This window comes from Rhinopithecus roxellana, chromosome 17, assembly GCF_007565055.1.
Source record: "Rhinopithecus roxellana isolate Shanxi Qingling chromosome 17, ASM756505v1, whole genome shotgun sequence".
Taxonomy (NCBI): Eukaryota; Metazoa; Chordata; class Mammalia; order Primates; family Cercopithecidae; genus Rhinopithecus; species Rhinopithecus roxellana.
Window position 1 is genome coordinate 21,899,758 of NC_044565.1, and position 17,590 is coordinate 21,917,347.

Below are 17,590 nucleotides of genomic sequence, written 5' to 3' on the forward strand. Positions count from 1 at the left end.
GAGAGAAGCAAAAGCGGAAACCCCTGATAAACCCATCGGATCTCATGAGACTTACTCACTATCACGAGAATAGCACGGGAAAAACAGGCTCTGGTGATTCAATTACCTTCCCCTGGGTCCCTCCTGCAACACACGGGAATTCTGGGAGATACAATTCAAGCTGAGATTTGGGTGGGGACACAGCCAAACCATATCACCCTGCTTTTATTTTTTTTGGGTTAGACAGCCAGAAGTGGAAACACTAGATCATATGGTAATTGTATTTTTAAAGTTTTTGAGGAAACACTATACTGTTTTCTACAGTGGCTGCACCACTTTACTTTCCTACCAACAGTGCACAGGGTTCCAGTTTCTCCACATTCTCACCAACACTTTTCATTTCTTTTTATAGCTGAATAATATTCTATTGCATGCATATACTATATGTATTTTGTTAATCCACTTAGCTGATGGACATTTGGGTTGTTTCTGTCTTTTGTCTCATTTTTCTCTTACTGTGAATAGTGCTGCCATGAACATCGGTGTATGTGTGTCCCTGCTTTCAATAGTTTGGGGTTACATACCTTGGAGTGGAATTGTGGGACGTATGCCTCATTTTTTGAGGAATCTATGGGCTTGTAAAGGTAAACTGTGCTCTGTAAGTCAGCGCTATCCGTCCCAGTCTTCTGAGCAGACAACCCTGGGCGGGGGTCCTTCCTCTCTCCAGTGTGCTACCCCGCCCCCTTGTTTGCTCTCTAGAAAGCACTTCTCTGAGCCTCTTTTACGGAGAGGTAGGGCAGCTGGCAACGAAGATTACCTTGGTGTCCAGTCAGGCTGGCCCAGGGCACCAGGTTGGGGCCGGCTCTTGCGTGTCCCCTGAGGAGGTGTGTGGACAGCGGGGGAGGCTCCTCGGTCCTTTGCAAGCTCGCGGCTGAGTGGGGCCGTATCTGCCCACTCAGACGGCGCTGGGCTGCCAAGGTGAGCCGCCGAGGAGCCCGGTGCCCCGAGGCGGGCACAGCCGCCCCGCATGGGTGCCCCCGGCTCGGGGTTGACGCAGAGCCCTGCCCGGAGCCCCAGAGGCCCCGTTCCTGCCCCGGGCGGCCGTTTCGAAGCCTGAGCCGGGCAACGCGCCGCTCGCCTGGCTCGGCTCCCTCCCGCACGTCCTAGTAGCAAGCTGCAGCCTGGGCGCTCCGGACACTCCCGTCCAGGGCGATCCTGGCCTCCGCAGCCCTGCTGGCCCGGGCGACCCCCGACACGCCTCTCCTGGAGCTCTCACCTCGGCGCCCCACGGCCACCGGAGGCGGGGACAGGGAGTCCGGGGCGGGCCGGGCCAGGGGATCTGCAGCGGCGGCGCGAGCGTAACTCCCCAGCCAGAGCCAGGAAAGAGCCCCGAGCAGAGGAGGAAGGGAGCGGGGACCTGCCCTCCGCCTGCAGGCTTCTGGAAGAAGCGTCTCCTATTACGGCCCCGGAATAAGAAACCCCGACCTTGCCCGCTGAGCTCCGCGATGCCGCAGGTACAGAGCCCGCCCTCCCGGGGAGGATGCTCCAGGGACCCTGCGCTCCACTGGCTGCGGCCATGGGGTGCGGGGGCTTCTGAGTGAAGAGGGGGCTTTGCAAGGGATTCACTCCTGTGCGTTTCTTCGGGAGAGCCAGGCTTCCCCTCCTCTGTCCTTAGGGGAAGCCGCCCAGGCTCCAGGGAGAAAGTTGGGAGCAGGCGGGGGACTTGTCAGCAGGGGTTTGTGAGAGAGGCTCCCAGCGATTGAGAAGTCACCAGATGGGGGTAGGACTGGGGTTCCCCTCTGAACGGTGAGAATAAAGGAGAAAAGACAGCTGGACATTCATCCTTAATCTCGTGACGCCCTCCTCTCCACCCTCGAAGTTTCTATATTCTTTGCTTTTATAAACACTACTTTGAGCCTTCAGGTAGCATGCTTGTAGGGGTACCCCCCCAGGAGTGGCATGCCCCTGTGACCCAGGGGGCCTGCAAGGAGTGGGGCCTGTCCCGCCTGGGCTCCAAGCCTGCCCACCTCCTTCTTTTCGGCTGAGTTCTACTTCTCCTCCCTGACAGGTGCAGAGGGCAAGGGCTGAGCCAAACAGAATTGAGAGCTCAGAGGAAGGAAAAAATCAGGGTAAGGAGTTGGGAAAGAGAGGCAAGGAGAGGCAGCAGTGGGGCTGAGCCTCACTGGGGCACAGAGGGACTTTAACCCTGGCCCCAAGAAGACAGGCTCCAGATGTTTTGCCTTGGAGGAATATGGAGAGCAGGCTTTCCTGGGGGTGGGGAGGTCGGGTCCTGGGCATTTTCCTCATCTCCCTTTCCCAGGAAACTCAGGCTTGCATTCTTCCCTCTGTTCTACTGACATTTGTCTTAGGGTGCTCTCCAGACCTCAGCCCTCCTTCTATGTCCCACTTGCTGGTCTGATGTCTTCAGGGTTTGGGAGGGACTGCAGGGAGAGGGCAGGGGATAGGGGTACTCTGGCTGCCTCCCTGTCCCCACCAGGGCAGCTGACACTCCCCCAGACCCCTCACCCCTGCCCCATTGTGTGGTGCGGTGGAGTCCCTGTATCAGGATTTCTCTCCCCTTCCTTGCAACTGACGGAGGAGGCCTGAGAGCTCAGTAGTAACTCCTTGCAGTTCTAGGGTGTAACACTCTCCTCCAGGCTGTGCAGACATTATTGATCTCCTGCCTGGCAGATGTTGAACCTCTGAGTGTTTAAGCTATTTACCTCTGGACACTCAACCAACCAAGGAAAAATTTTGCTCTAGAGTCCCCATTCTCATCACTTGGTTAGTCACAGGTTGTGACTTTACCCTACAGCTTCTGCCTGGGGACAGACCTTCATAAATGCTGTTTCCAGTTTCTAGGGTCACAGCAGGTTCTGATGTGGGAACACGAAGTCCAGCAAAGAGAGAGGAAGGTGGCTGTTCTATGGCTCATGATTTTAGAGTCATGTTTTGCCAGAAGAGCAAGGAGAGCAGACAGGCTTGTCTGAAAGCCCTCCCTCTTAAAGAGCATTTAAAGTAATTTCTTACTCTTCAGCCTCCCCACACTCCCAACTTTTGTCCTTGAGAAAAGGTGCAACATTTCTGAGTCTTCAGTGGAATAGAAATAAACTGAGCCAGTGCTTGATTGTCTCTATAGCAATCCACCCTTCCCTAATTGAGCATGTGGTTTTCATTTGTTTTCTCCCATTGGTTCCTTTATTTCTACTCCATCACCCTATGTTCACTCTGGGCAGGTAGCTAATAAGTCTGCTTAGGTTACAGGGTGGTTTTAAATTTGGCAAGCTTTACTCTAACATGTAGCCAACTGTTTGTATGTCTTTCAAAGGTTTAGAATGGAGCTCAGACACCATACCCCAAAGATGCTGGCAGAGACATTCTGACTCATTAATGGAGAGCTGGCTGATAGCAGAGAGGGGTGATATCAGCCTTGCAGACATTGCCCCGGGGAATTCTGAGCAGTGTTGCTCACAGCACCACCTGGCCAGATGGAGACCACCATGGTGTTCATGGATGACAATGCCACCAACACCTCCACCAGCTTCCTTTCTGCGCTCAACCCTCATGGAGACCTTGCCGCTTCCCTCCCATTCAACTTCAGCTATGGTGACTATGATATGCCTTTGGATGAAGATGAGGATGTGACCAATTCCCGGACGTTCTTTGCTGCCAAGATTGTCATTGGGATGGCCCTGGTGGGCATCATGCTGGTCTGCGGCATTGGCAACTTCATCTTTATCGCTGCCCTGGTCCGCTACAAGAAGCTGCGCAATCTCACCAACCTGCTCATCGCCAACCTGGCCATCTCGGATTTCCTGGTGGCCATTGTCTGCTGCCCCTTTGAGATGGACTACTATGTGGTGCGCCAGCTCTCCTGGGAGCACGGCCACGTCCTGTGCACCTCTGTCAACTACCTGCGCACTGTCTCTCTCTATGTCTCCACCAATGCCCTGCTGGCCATTGCCATTGACAGGTGAGTGCAGCAGCAGTGGGGGCAACAAAGTCGGTCAGGGAGGAAGGAGCATTGGAATTGCCCCCTCCTGTACTGCAGTTGCAGATTGATGAGAGGTGTCTCTATTCACCCTAGATGTGGATGCATGGGGGACTCAAAAGCTTGCCCATTGACTGACAGTGAGAAGAGTTCTCCTTTTCCAGCTTTGTTCAGACAGAAGGCAGCAGAGCCCTCTAGAGTTGGGTGATGGGAAGCTTTTGATCTCCCCTGCTATGGATGTTTTCCTAGATGTTATACCTTTCAAGGTCTAGAGTAGACAGGTAAGAGGAGATATTGAGGAACACTTTAAGCTCCAGGCAGTTACCTGTTGAGTCAACTTGGAAATCTTGAAGGAGGTTTCTATCTCATCAAGACTTCCTCTACTAACATATGACCTTCTAGCATCACCTGTTTTTTTTTTTTTTTTGAGACAGAGTCTCGGTCTGTCGCCCAGGCTGGAGTGCAGTGGCCGGATCTCAGCTCACTGCAAGCTCCGCCTCCCAGGTTCACGCCATTCTCCTGCCTCAGCCTCCCGAGTAGCTGGGACTACAGGCGCCCGCCACCTCGCCCGGCTAGTTTTTTGTATTTTTTAGTAGAGACGGGGTTTCACCATGTTAGCCAGGATGGTCTCGATCTCCTGACCTCGTGATCCGCCCGTCTCGGCCTCCCAAAGTGCTGGGATTACAGGCTGGAGCCACCGCGCCCGGTGCATCACCTGTTTTTAAATAAGATTCAAGAATTTGTGGCTGGCTGTGGTTAATAGTTCAAGCCTATAATCCCAGCACTTTGGGAGGCCGAGGCAGGAGGAGCATTTGAGGCCAGAAGTTCAAGACCAGCATGGGTAACATATCCAGGCCTCATCTTTTGAAAAAATAAAAAAAAATTAGCTGGGTGTGGTGGTGAGTGCCTATAGTCCTAGCTAGTTGGGAGGCTGAGGCAGGAGGATCACTTGAGCCCAGGAGTTCCAGGCTGCAGTGAGCTATGTTCATGCCACTGCACTCCAGCCTGGGTGACAGAGGGAGACCTTGTCTCTAAAAAATAAATAAATAAATAAAAAAGATTGAAGGATTTGTTTTGAAAAGAAAAAGAGAACATATGCTTATTTACTTTTTGTTGTTGCATTAATCACTTTGTACCTTTTAGTCCATTTGCACAGATAGTGCAGAAGAACTGTTTCTGGTGATCACAAATAAAATCAGGAAGAGCAGCCCTTGCATGTCTTCCTTCAACTTAGTCTCTTCCTTTAGTGTAAACTTGTGCTAATGGGCCAGGCTGGTCTTTGTTCCTCGGGGGACAATCTTTGCTAGCTCCTCTGCCCACAGTTGGACTGTCATTACAAAGCACCTGGTTACAGTCTAGAGACAATTACCCTGAGGATCAAATCAGGCCTCTGTGTACTTGGATCTGAACAGCCTGTCTCTGTCCCTTAACCCAGAGAGTCTGAGGCATACATGCTCTCCCTGTCCTCTGGCCTCAGGGATCTGAGGGGGTTTGACCTGGCCCTCACAGTCAGGACGGTGTTCCAGGGAGGAGCACAGCTAAGAGAGCTTGTTTTCTGAGACCACAGGCAGGGCGAGCAGGGGTGAGATGACCGAAAAGGATAACCTGAGAAAAGGGGGTTGCCAAGGAGCCTCTGTCTGTAAAACCGCCGAGGGGTGAAACCTCTGCCTCCCTTCTCCAGGGAAGGACATCTGGGAGTTAGCAGCTTACATAGCCCTTGGTCTGTCCCCGTAGATCCTTGCAGAACGCTACTTCTCCTTGGCCAAATTCCCTCCACTGAATCACAGAGTCCCGCAGTTTTTCATTTACCTGGGCAAGGACCCCAGGTGAACCCACAGAAGGAGCAGGAGGAGAGCAGTCAAGGAGAGTATCTGCCTCCTAGGTTCCCTTCAGAGCTGCCAAGGAAGAGCTCCAGGGACTTTGTCTCTGAACTTTTCTGAAAATAGAAGCCGCCACCTTCTCTCTTAGCCCATGAACAGGACAAAGCATACAGAGTCATTTCCTGATGTTTCATACTAACAAGAAACTACATGTGCTCAGCTACTAAAAGTGGGGTAGGGTGCCTCCTGTGGAGTGGGACCCTACTCCCTGGATGAGATCCATTTTACCACTTGTATGGAGTAACAGTGGTAGGAGAAAGTAGCTTCAAGGGGGAAAGGAAGCCAGGATACACTAAGGGGCATTGGGTTATTTGGAACATGTAAGACTGATATCTATGTCAACCAGTCAGTCTCCATCTACTGAAATTCTTCAAGCTCATAACCTCCTTTCATATCAAACAGAGCTTGTCTGAAATACTGCAAGCTTTTCTCTTGCAGTGTGTTTACACAACGGAAATTAGATACAATAAGAAAGATGAATTAGAAAAAATGCTTTGCACCGTGGGGGCTGCTATGGTTGAGTGGGGTTGTGATTGGAAGCTTGTACCCAGACCTCGAGGAAAGCACCATGGACCTTCACGGGGCTGCCCAGTGGTCTTGGCAGATGAATGGCTGCTCCAATGCCCATTCGTTTATTGATGTTTGTGATCTTTTCTTCAATTATTTTTATTTGTATGTGTTGTTACCATCTAATTGTGGTCTAGGAATCATTAATTTTTCTCTGGTCTCATGTGTTGTTCAGGATTTGATCGGTTGGGAGCAATTAATTTTTATCTTGGTTTATAACAAATACACTTAGTTGTAAAAATGCCTTTATTTTTGTTAAATGGAACTTCTGTAGCCATGTTAGCAGTTATTCTGCCTGGGTTTAAATTCTGGCTATATTGTGTGTTGGGTTAGTTATTTGGCCTCTCTCTCTCTGCCTCCGTTTTATCGCTTATAAAATGAGGATAAAAAGAAAGCCTATTGTATTGGGTTGCTTTGAGGATTAAATGAAATGATATATTTAATTGCTTAGAACAATATTTAAAACAGTAAGCAATAAATAAACAGTGGATGTGATAATTCTTAATTCTTAAATTAACCCTTATAGGAATGTCTACAGCAAAAAAGCAGATAAACTAATGAACATTTCTGATACACTAAGCCCTTTGTTTTCATTGAAATTATTGTTTTTATTATGTGGTTTTTAAAAAATACAAGATTTCTACAAAATGCTAGAACAAAACTATTTATCATCTACTTGCTTGCATTTATTTATATTATTGGTTCCATTGTTCTCCCAGGCATCTAACCTAGAAGAAAGTCTCCTTTGCCCCAGTTACTCTCCCTTCTTCACCAGCATTCATTCAACTTCCAGGTCTCGGCAATACCCATTTGTTCATTAGGGCTGGCATCCTAGTCTCCTCTTGGTCTTCCTGCCTTCATTGTTTCTTGGATCTCCCCATCTGTCAACCCTACTCCCCTGACAATCCATCCTAAGCTTTCATTCATTCATTCATTTAAACAATGCATTTTTATAGAGTAACTATGATGTGACAGATGCTATTGCAAGCACTGGAGATATGACAGTGAATAAGACAAAAAAACTCCTTGCTTTCCTAGAGCTTATACCCAAGGGATGGAGAGAGATCCAGTCAGGCAAACAAAAGAGGAAGGTAATTTCAGAAGCAAGAAATACTCTGAACAAAAAACAAGCACACACGTAAAATGTTGAGAGTGACTCTAGGTGGGGCCTATTCTAGGTGAGTAGTCAAGAGAAGGGTCTCCGAGGAGTGGCCTTTGAACTGGCTTATGAATGATGCAGGGGGAAAGAGCCTGCCTTGGGAAGACAGGGAGCAAGCATTCCAGACAAGGGGGATTGTAAGTGCAAAGGTCCAGAGGCAGGAACAAACCAGACGGGTTCTATGAACAGAGGAACAGAGAGAAGGCCCCATGTGGCCCGAGGGAAGTAAGCAAGGCTGCAGCCAAATTAATCTTCTGTCTTGTACATGTCTCCTCTCTCTTGCTTAAAAGACCTCTAATAACTCCATTGTCTACAAAGTATGGCTCAAACCCTTTCACCTGTTCTTCCAAACTTTTATTATCTAGCCCCAGACTGCTTCCTGGTCTCATGGTTAAACACATTTATGTCCTGTTTCCCCAAAAAAGGTTGCAATCTTTGTAAGAACTGTCACCATGGCTTTTTATATTTAAAAAAAATTTTTTTAGAGATGGGATCTTGCTATGCTGCCTAGGCTAGTCTTGAACTAGTCTCAAGTGATTCTTGTGCCCCTACCTCCCAAAGTGTTGGGGTTACAGGTGTGAGCCACTGTGTCCAGCCAGCTTTTTACATGTCTGTTCACCCAGTGGCAGGCACTCGATGAGGGTGAAATTGCACGAAAACCCTATTAGGTGCCCAGAATTCACAGACAGCAAAAGGTTATAAAAGAAGTAAGACACAATCACAGCTCTTGAGGGGCTGACCATCTGGAGTTGCAGGTAGGATGGGACCAGGGAGAACTAGCACTTACAAAACAGTTAAAGAACAAGTAAAGGATAAATTTGAAGTAAAATTTAGAGAAGGATAAGATCATTTTGTACCAGAGTAGTCAGAGGAGGCTTCATGCAGGAGGTGGACTTCTAAGTGTCCTTCAACAAATGAAGATCAACAAAGGAGAGACAAGTTTTCCCAAGAAAGTGAGTAAAACAGTGTTCGGAAAAGCCTAGAGGTGGGAATGCCTGAGGTGAGTCTGAGGTACCTTAGAGAGGGATGTTGGGCGTGGGTAAGAAACAGAAGGACAGTAGAGATCAGAAAGAATAGGATCTATTCCAGAAGGTCTCAACAGCTAGGCAGAGGGAGTCAGACCTGAGGGAAGCAGGAAACTAAAAAAGATCATGAGGCAAGCTGCGGTGGCTCATGCCTGTAATCCTAGCACTTTGGGAACCCTAGGCAGGTAGATCCCTTGAGCTCAGGGTTCGAGATCAGCCTGGGCAACACAGAGAGATCCTGTCTGTACAAAAAAAAAACTAATGTGGATTTAATAGGATTAACAGTGACTAATGTGAATTTAACAGGGTTTGTAAGTGCTAGTTCTCCCTGGTCCCGTCCTACCTGCAACTCCAGATGGTCAGCCCCTCAAGAGCTGTGATTCTGTCTTACTTCTTTTATAACCTTTTACTGTCTGTGAATTTACCAGGCATAGTGGCATGTGCCTGTAGTCCCAGCTACTCAGGAGGCTGGGGTGGGAGGAACCACTGGGTCCAGGAGATAGAGGCTGCAGTGAGCTGTTGTGCCACTGCACTCCAGCCAGCTTGGGTGACAGAGTAATACCCTGTCTTAAAAAAAAAATGCAGCCGGGCGTGGTGGCTCAAGCCTGTAATCCCAGCACTTTGGGAGGCCGAGATGGGCGGATCACAAGGTCAGGAGATCAAGACCATCCTGGCTAACACGGTGAAAACCCGTCTCTACTAAAAAAAAATACAAAAAACTAGCCGGGCGAGGTGGCGGGCGCCTGTAGTCCCAGCTACTCGGGAGGCTGAGGCAGGAGAATGGCGTGAACCTGGGAGGCGGAGCTTGCAGTGAGCTGAGATCCGGCCACTGCACTCCAGCCTGGGCGACAGAGCGAGACTCAGTCTCAAAAAAAAAGAAAAAAAAAAAAAAATGCATCATGAGAGACCTCTGCCCGAGCCACAGGTCTGGGTTTCCTTTTAATGTGTAGACACTAAGATCCCACAGCATGTGGGGGCTCCAGGGAACTTCTCTTTTACCCAGAATCCTGAGGAAACTGGCCAGTCTATATACCTGTGAAGAAGCTCTCTTCTTCTGTCTTGATGAAGCTAAGGCCTGAGTGATCTCACCCAACCTTAGGAAGCACAGAAGCCTCCTGGTGAGCTCATTAGTCAGGGCCACTGGCCTGAGGATTGGGTTGTGTTATCTCTGCCCATTCCATGACTAGCCTAGTAGCTGCTGGGACCACTGTTACCATGATTTGATCCGGGACTTGGTCCTGGGAAGAGAGACAGAGCCCAAATACTTCTTTTCCAGCCCATTGTTATCACACGTATTGCCTGGACCATCTCTTTGTCTAGCAGCCTTTATTCCTTGTTCTCTGGGAACTGTTAGCTCTGCATGAATCTGGACCGAAGCCACTGTAGTGGCAGACACACAGGGCAAGCCAAGGACATACTCATAAGCAAAGAAAAGCAGGCTGCCGCATGTCAGACCCCTTTTTGGAACACCAATAGTTAGAAACCAACTGTGATGGAGAGGAAAGAGGAGAAGGGCTGCTGGGATGCCAGGAAGGCAAGAGGAGGGGGCATCATTTGCTCTTGGCTGAAAAAAGGAGGAGGTAAAAAGCATTCAGAGAGGCCACTGGATTTGCAGCAAGATGTGGGTCTGAGTCATTGTTCTGTTGATATCTAGTTGTGTGGCTTTTTGGCAGGTTAACTTCCCCAAGCCTCAGTTTTCTCATCTATAAAGTGGACATCGTCACTGTCTTACTTATTTAATAGGGTTGGAATTATCTAGTGAAAAAGTGGATTTGAAAATGCTCTGTAAATTGTAAACTTCTTTATAAACATAAGCAAACATAGCATTACTAATGCTAGAGTTCTGGAGTTCTGGTCCTAGCATTGACAATGCTGATGGAAATCCTTGAAAGAGTTTTCCGCAATTTGCCTATTTGTAAATATATCAGGAATGCCTCCCGCACAGCTCATGGCACTAATCCTGGGGATGGAGTTGGGGTGATGTCAGAGAGACTCAGAATGAAATAACTATCTGATAGTCACAGATTACCCTGAAGATTAGTTTTGATGTATAGAGTTTATCCTATAAAATAGAAAGTAGGAGAGGACTTGCAAATCGAGTATTTGCCAATAACAGGTAAAGGAAAATTGCTGTGTATACAGAATAGCTCTGGGAAAAAATACATTTTAAAATGTTAGTAATTCCTTGTATATTAATAGCTTACTGTTGCTATGTGCAGTGTCTCATTGGAGCCTCATAGTATCTAGGTAATATTCCTATTTTATAGATGAGGGAAGTGAACCTATAGGGATAAGAAAAATGACTCAGATTCATAGAGCAGCTTTCTGGCAAACCTGGGATTAGATTTGTGGTCTTCTGAGTCTTAGGTCGGTGTTCTCTCCCATATGTTTATTGAAAACACACTCTGTTTGAAGCATCTTAAAGGCTTAGATAGCTACTATCGGGAAAAGGAATGGAATTATGTGGTGAAAATTCTTATAGGGAATAAATATGAAATAGGAAATTTCTTTGTCAGAGTAATCAGCAGAATGTGGTGGGGTAGACAGAGAGCAATGGAGCCAATGAGAGCAGAAGGTCTAGACTCTCCGTTTTCATTGTAAGTCAGGGCTAGTTTGGGGCTCTGGTTACATCAGGAGCACTGCGGTCTTAATGAAGGGCTCACGCTCGTGCATTGACAATGGCATTGCCAACATCCTGCAGACATTTCCCTTTTTACTTCTGGCGCTTGGGAGATTGGCTAGAGTGCCAGGGATGGCAGTCAGCGGGTGTCCAGAGTGGGCGCAACCCATCCCACTTCATCTAACCTCTGGGGGCTAGAAGAGAGCTGGAGGCTTACTCCTGCCAACTCTCTAAAGGATGCTCAATAGGCTTGAGTGCCCAGGCTGTGAGGGAGGGACAGAAAGAGCAGAAATACAATCAAGAAAAAAAATAAGTAAGAATGAACCTCTCTTCAAATCAGAATTCCAAGAAAGATGACTTCATAAGGATTGGTTTCAAAGGAAACGGAGCTGGTTTGGCTTTCCTTCAGGCCCTGGTCACATTTGCTCTGGGCTCTACCTGGGATAAGTTCTGGACACGTGAGACCGTGTTTGTTTCTAGTGTTGACCAATCAGTCCCCTCCCACTTCACTCCCCATCTCTCTCTTTCACCAACTTTCACCCCCTGCCAGCCACCGGATGTCTTCCAGGAAACCGGAGCTCTCTACATAAGCTGTGTGCATTCTCTCTGGGAAAGAGGCTATCAGCTCTCATGCCGCACAATGACTCACATCCCCCCTAGAAAGTGCTCTCTCTGTTTCTGGACCACTGTGGTAACAGCAATGTGGGTTTTCTTTTTTTTTGAAAGGACAAAAGCAGTGTCTTTTTACTCTCTGATGCTTTGCGGTTGAAAAAGAAATACATTCATGTATATTCTCAATTGATTTTCACATCAACCCTGTGAGGTAGGGTTAAATGTTTTCTATCAAGGAAGGGTCCTGTGGTCTGTGACCTTGAGAAAGTCATTCATCTCTCACTGCCTTCCATTTTTCCACCTGAAAATGAGACACATGGCCACAAGCTTTTCCTCCTCCTTTGCATGCAAAGCAACAATTTTTAGAATGTGGAATGAAGAAAAACCTTTGCCCACTGTTTCCATTGGAAAGGGCAGATTCTCCCAACTCTTTGAATTATCTTGCCCTTTTAGCTCTAAACTGAGAGGTAATTAGAATGAACAGCCCAAGAACAGGAAGGAGCTGGGAACAGTGCCAGGCTAGAAACCGATGGGAGGAATTATTATATTTAATACTAATTGTTATCATTTTGAGTACATATTAGGTTTAAAACTGTGCCAGGCACAGTGCATACATTATCACATTTAATATTTAACAGCCAACAAAACTTTTGCAGATAAGGAAACTAAGGGTCAGAGTGCATCAACAAAACTTGGCTGAGGTTGCACAGCTAATTAGAGATGACCCTGGGGTTTGCTTCAAGTTGGCCTTTTGCAGAAGCCCATGTACCACTGGGAGTTTCCTCCACACATACCATTTGGTTGCTCCTTAGAATGTTGCAAAATGAAATAGCAGATTCGCTTGAGCCCAGGGGTTTGAGACTAGCCTGGGCAGCATACGGAGACTCTGCCTCTATAAAAAATAATGAAAAAGAGTTAACGCGGGTGGTGCATTGCACCTCTAGTCCCAGCTACTTGGGAGGCTGAGGTGGGAGGATTGCTTGGGCCTAGGAGTTCGAGGCTGCAGTGCGCTATGATCATGCCACTGCACTCACTGCACTCCAGCCTGGGTGACAGAGCAAAACTCTGTTTCAAAAAAAAAAAAAAAATTATCCAGCACTTCTTTCTCACAGTGGCTGCCTCCACTTGTGTTCTTGCCCTAGGTATCTGGCTATTGTCCATCCACTGAGACCACGGATGAAGTGCCAAACAGCCACTGGCCTGATTGCCTTGGTGTGGACGGTGTCCATCCTGATCGCCATCCCTTCCGCCTACTTCACCACCGAGACGGTCCTCGTCATTGTCAGGAGCCAGGAAAAGATCTTCTGCGGCCAGATCTGGCCTGTTGACCAGCAGCTGTACTACAAGTCTTACTTCCTCTTTATCTTTGGCATCGAGTTCGTGGGCCCCGTGGTCACCATGACCCTGTGCTATGCCAGGATCTCCCGGGAGCTCTGGTTCAAGGCGGTCCCTGGATTCCAGACCGAGCAGATACGCAAGAGGCTGCGCTGCCGCAGGAAGACGGTCCTGGTGCTTATGTGCATCCTCACCGCCTACGTGCTGTGCTGGGCGCCCTTCTACGGCTTCACCATCGTGCGCGACTTCTTCCCCACCGTATTCGTGAAGGAGAAGCACTACCTCACTGCCTTCTACATCGTCGAGTGCATCGCCATGAGCAACAGCATGATCAACACCCTGTGCTTCGTGACAGTCAAGAACAACACCGTCAAGTACTTCAAAAAGATCATGCTGCTCCACTGGAAGGCTTCTTACAATGGCGGTAAGTCCAGTGCAGACCTGGACCTCAAGACAATCGGGATGCCTGCCACTGAAGAGGTAGACTGCATCAGACTAAAATAACCCCCTGGACTTTGCCAAGTTTAAGCACAAGGCAGGGTCCTGCGGACACTGACTAGTGTGCTTGGATGCACATCAACCTGGAACTTTTTGTGTGCGGCAGAGGGCAGAGTAAATGGACCACTCTGTGAACCATGTTTTCAAGGAGCTCAGAGTTTCTAAAATGCATGTGACCAGACACTATCAATAGTGGCATTTGTTGAATGTCTAATTTGCACACCAGTAGGTACTAGTAAGACCTATATATGTTGATGACGTTTAGCTGGCAAAATGAAATTGGAATTAAACAGAGGAAAATGTTGTGGTGCAGATAGAAATAAGGGAGTTTCCACAAAAGAACTGGAGTAGGTATCTAGGATTGCAGTACATGTGTTCGCAGTGTGAGGGTATCTCTGGGCCATCCACCTACTCATCACACACTGATCTGGCCCATCTCTGGGAATATTCTTCAGCTGGAGTTCATGCCTAACATTTGCAAGACTGGAGCGAGAATGCGGAAGAGACTCTAGGCTCCTTGTGCAGCCCTTCTCCTCTCATCTCTCATGGCGAGGGGCCTTGCATGCATGTGCATGGACATCCCAGTATTCATGGTCAAGTTCTGTGCAAACTCTTCCTCCCACACTGCTCTGTGGCCACCCTCAGGCCCAGAGGTCTGCACATAGGTGGTAAGGCTCTTCATCAGAAGGACTGGCCCGCGGAAGAAGACACATAGACCCTGGATGCCATTTGGACAGGGAATTACGGGGTTCTGGGTACCTGGAGTAAGTTCAGAGGGGGAAGCCTGGATTCAGGGTAGGCATGTTCCCTGGCTCCATGGATTTTTTGCCTTCAGTGAGGAAGGAGATGCAAGTGGAGGAGAGTCGAAACAGGAAGGCAAAACTGGAAACATGCGGGGCTCAGTGCGGTTCAGGTGCGGCAGGGGCTCAGGCTCTCCAGGTATACAGATGACACTGTTCCCACCTGTTATTTCGTTTGGACCAATTACGCTTCCCCTTAAGTCCTTTCCTTCCCTCTCATGCTTCCATGCTTATGAAGCATAGAATCTTTGAAAATGGACACAGTACCTCCTGGACATGGCCTTCATTCATTTTTCTGTTTTCACCAGCTCTCAAATGTGAGCGATGAAGAGTTCCCTCCTAACCAGACAGCATGGTAAGGTATCCTCATGGATATGATTTGAGGGCAAGATATCCTTATTACTGGCCCCTGAATCCCATCCTAGTCTTTGTTCCTTTGGATTAAGACTTGCTTTGCTTCTAAAATAGGGTTCTTCTTAGGAGGGATAAGCCACACATTTCTAGTCCTCAGTGGGAATGAAGTCATGTGATTCAGCGGCAGAGGATGCAGGTCAGATGCATCTTCCAGAAGTCTGTGGCGCCCTGGGCACCCAGAAAAGAAGGAGACATACAGACGGGTAGTGTTAGACCAAACAGTGAGCTTCAGTGACCCCACAGGTTGTTGAAGACTCATCCCACTTTCTAACCTGCCTCCTTTGTTTGATGTTTTGAGTTTTGGAGTTTGGTATTTTGGAGCTGGAAGATCTGAGAGACAGACCTGAGTCTGTCAACTGTGTAGCCCTGGGCAAAGCCTGTCCGAGGGAACAAAGGTAACACCTGTGATACCTTCTGACAGAGTGGCTGTGAGAAGCCAATGAGACAATACATGGGAGATGCCTTCAACCACACAAGTTGTCAAAAGGATGGACTAGGAACTGTGTGTAGTGCGCCTGGACAAGAGAAACCTCTTACCTTGGCTTGTGTATCCAGAAACCTGGCCGTCTCCACTTCTATTTTTCTTTGTGTAAATTATTCCTTTGCGCTTCTTAACAGTGATGTATGCATTACGTGCCTAATAACATGGCTGTGCAAACAAGGTCATGAGATTTGCTCATAGATGCATAAAGGAAAGGGTGGCTGAGTCTCCGGTTAGATGAGTTTAGGGTTTTGGAAACTCCAGAATCGGAGTATCTTTGTGATCCTGGAAGTGTTGATCATCTTCCCATGACTGTTCCCAGCCAGCATGAATCTGGGCAATGGGATCGTTGTTTCTCAGTCTGGTTTTATTCTCACGAGTGTGTAGAGCTATAGCGTGGACTTGTCTTTTTCTTATTTAACTCTAGAGCAGCACACCTACAAGGTTTTTTAAGAGGCATGTGTGACATGTTCCCCTCCAAATATAGTCAACTCCTTATTTTGGGCAGCAAAGTTTATTTTGTATAGTTACTTTATTTCCCTGAAAGACACATTACAAAAACCTAATTATTTCTTCCCACTTATCACCCAATAGACTTACCCTACAACTTAATCAGAATGCTCTTGGAGAATAAAATTAATTAAAATATTAGCCTAAACCAAATATGCATTGGAAGGCCATTTTTGTTTTTTATATAAAATCATATATTGCATTCTAAAATCTGGAAGGTTAGCTTTTGGATTAAAAAGTTAAAAATGATACAATTTATTGCATTATGTCCATCCCTTTCATTAAGAATGCTAAACAAGAGTTGATTGTATTAAACAGGAGGTTTTTATATGTGACAACCAAATCGCCCTCTGCTTTTCAGCCTAAAATGTATCAATTTTTCACTCCACTATCTGTAATACTTCCAAATATTAGTGTCTGCTTGTAATTTTATAGTGAATGAGAGTGTTATGTTGTTATCAGGTGAAATGAAAATATCTGTATATATAGAAAATCATGGAGCGTCATGTCCTGTGTGTTCCACCTCCTTTCCTATCCTTTTTCTAGTCGTAGTGACATGGTTCTTTGAGTGAACACTAAGTAGTTTCCATGATCATATGATTTGTGAGATCAGTGCTAACTCATGCTGCAAACTTCCCCTCTCCATCCTAAAGAGATTTAACTGATTTATAGATCCGCTTCCTAGAAGTCTGCTCTGGTAAAACCATTAATACTTTTTAGTATCTGAGTGCCAAGACTTGAAATCTGAGGACCTGTTTATGTCTATTACATAAGCTAAGGTTAAACCTGAACAGGCTTAATATCCACACACGCAAAGTGAGCAAGAGACAAACCTATGTTATACCATGCCACGTTCAGGTTTCATCCAACTAGCTGCCCGACTGATGGCTTCTCCAAAAACTGGTGGTAAGCCCCACAAAATGACACTTGTTCTATGTGCGTCTATTCTGTTCTCTAAATACTTTCAGTATGCAAACAGATAAGTACATTGTCTTACACGGAAGGATAAAGATGTGATTTTGTAAAATCAAACTCTTTCCATAACTAAAGTATAAGGGCAGATTTACAGTAAAGCTTTTGGAGATTTCGTCTACTGAGTACAATTTAAAAAATAATTGGAATGACACTGCACAAGGCAATGTGGTGATCACTCCAGCAATCCCGGAAGCGTGAAACAAGTTCCAGGCTCCTTATGAAAAGGAATGCCAAAGAATTTGCTAGATGACCAGAAAATTATGAGTCTTATTCTTGAAAAATATATGATATATTTTGGACTATATCCACAAACAATGAGTCCAATTCTCTTTCCTACAGTCGAAGTGAGAATATCAAATTCAAACCACTCATTTCACAGCTGATAAAAACTAAAGTCCAGAATGGGGAAGATATATGTTTACGGTCACACATCTGGTCACTATGAGAGCCAGGGTCAGACCCCAAGGCTCCTGAAGCTGAGTCCAGGGCTCTTCTACCACAGCGTTCCTGGATGCAGGGAGCATCAGAGTCTTAGAAAGGGCAGCATCCTTTTCAAGAACACTTGAGGTGACTGTTCAACCCCTGTCTGGCCTTCTCTGGAGATCCCTTACTTAAGAAGTTTAGCAGAGACATTCCTAGTTCTTTTGCATGCCAAGTTTAGCTCATTCTACCCCTGAGAACTCACAGCACAGGCATGGAGGCCAGGAGATTTTAAGGAAGAACTGCTAAAAAATGTTTACAGAT

General features: G+C 47.0%; 1 protein-coding gene across 1 annotated transcript; it reads left to right on the plus strand.

Annotated features, from left to right (window-relative positions):
• The first annotated feature begins 1,232 nt into the window (after positions 1-1,232).
• PROKR1 (prokineticin receptor 1) lies at positions 1,233-13,951 on the plus strand. Its single transcript, XM_010367641.2, has 3 exons — positions 1,233-1,493; positions 3,308-3,952; positions 12,976-13,951. Exons 2-3 carry the CDS (start codon positions 3,468-3,470, stop codon positions 13,670-13,672), a joined length of 1,182 nt encoding a protein of 393 aa, XP_010365943.2. The 5' UTR covers positions 1,233-1,493; positions 3,308-3,467; the 3' UTR covers positions 13,673-13,951.
• The last annotated feature ends 3,639 nt before the right edge of the window (positions 13,952-17,590 follow it).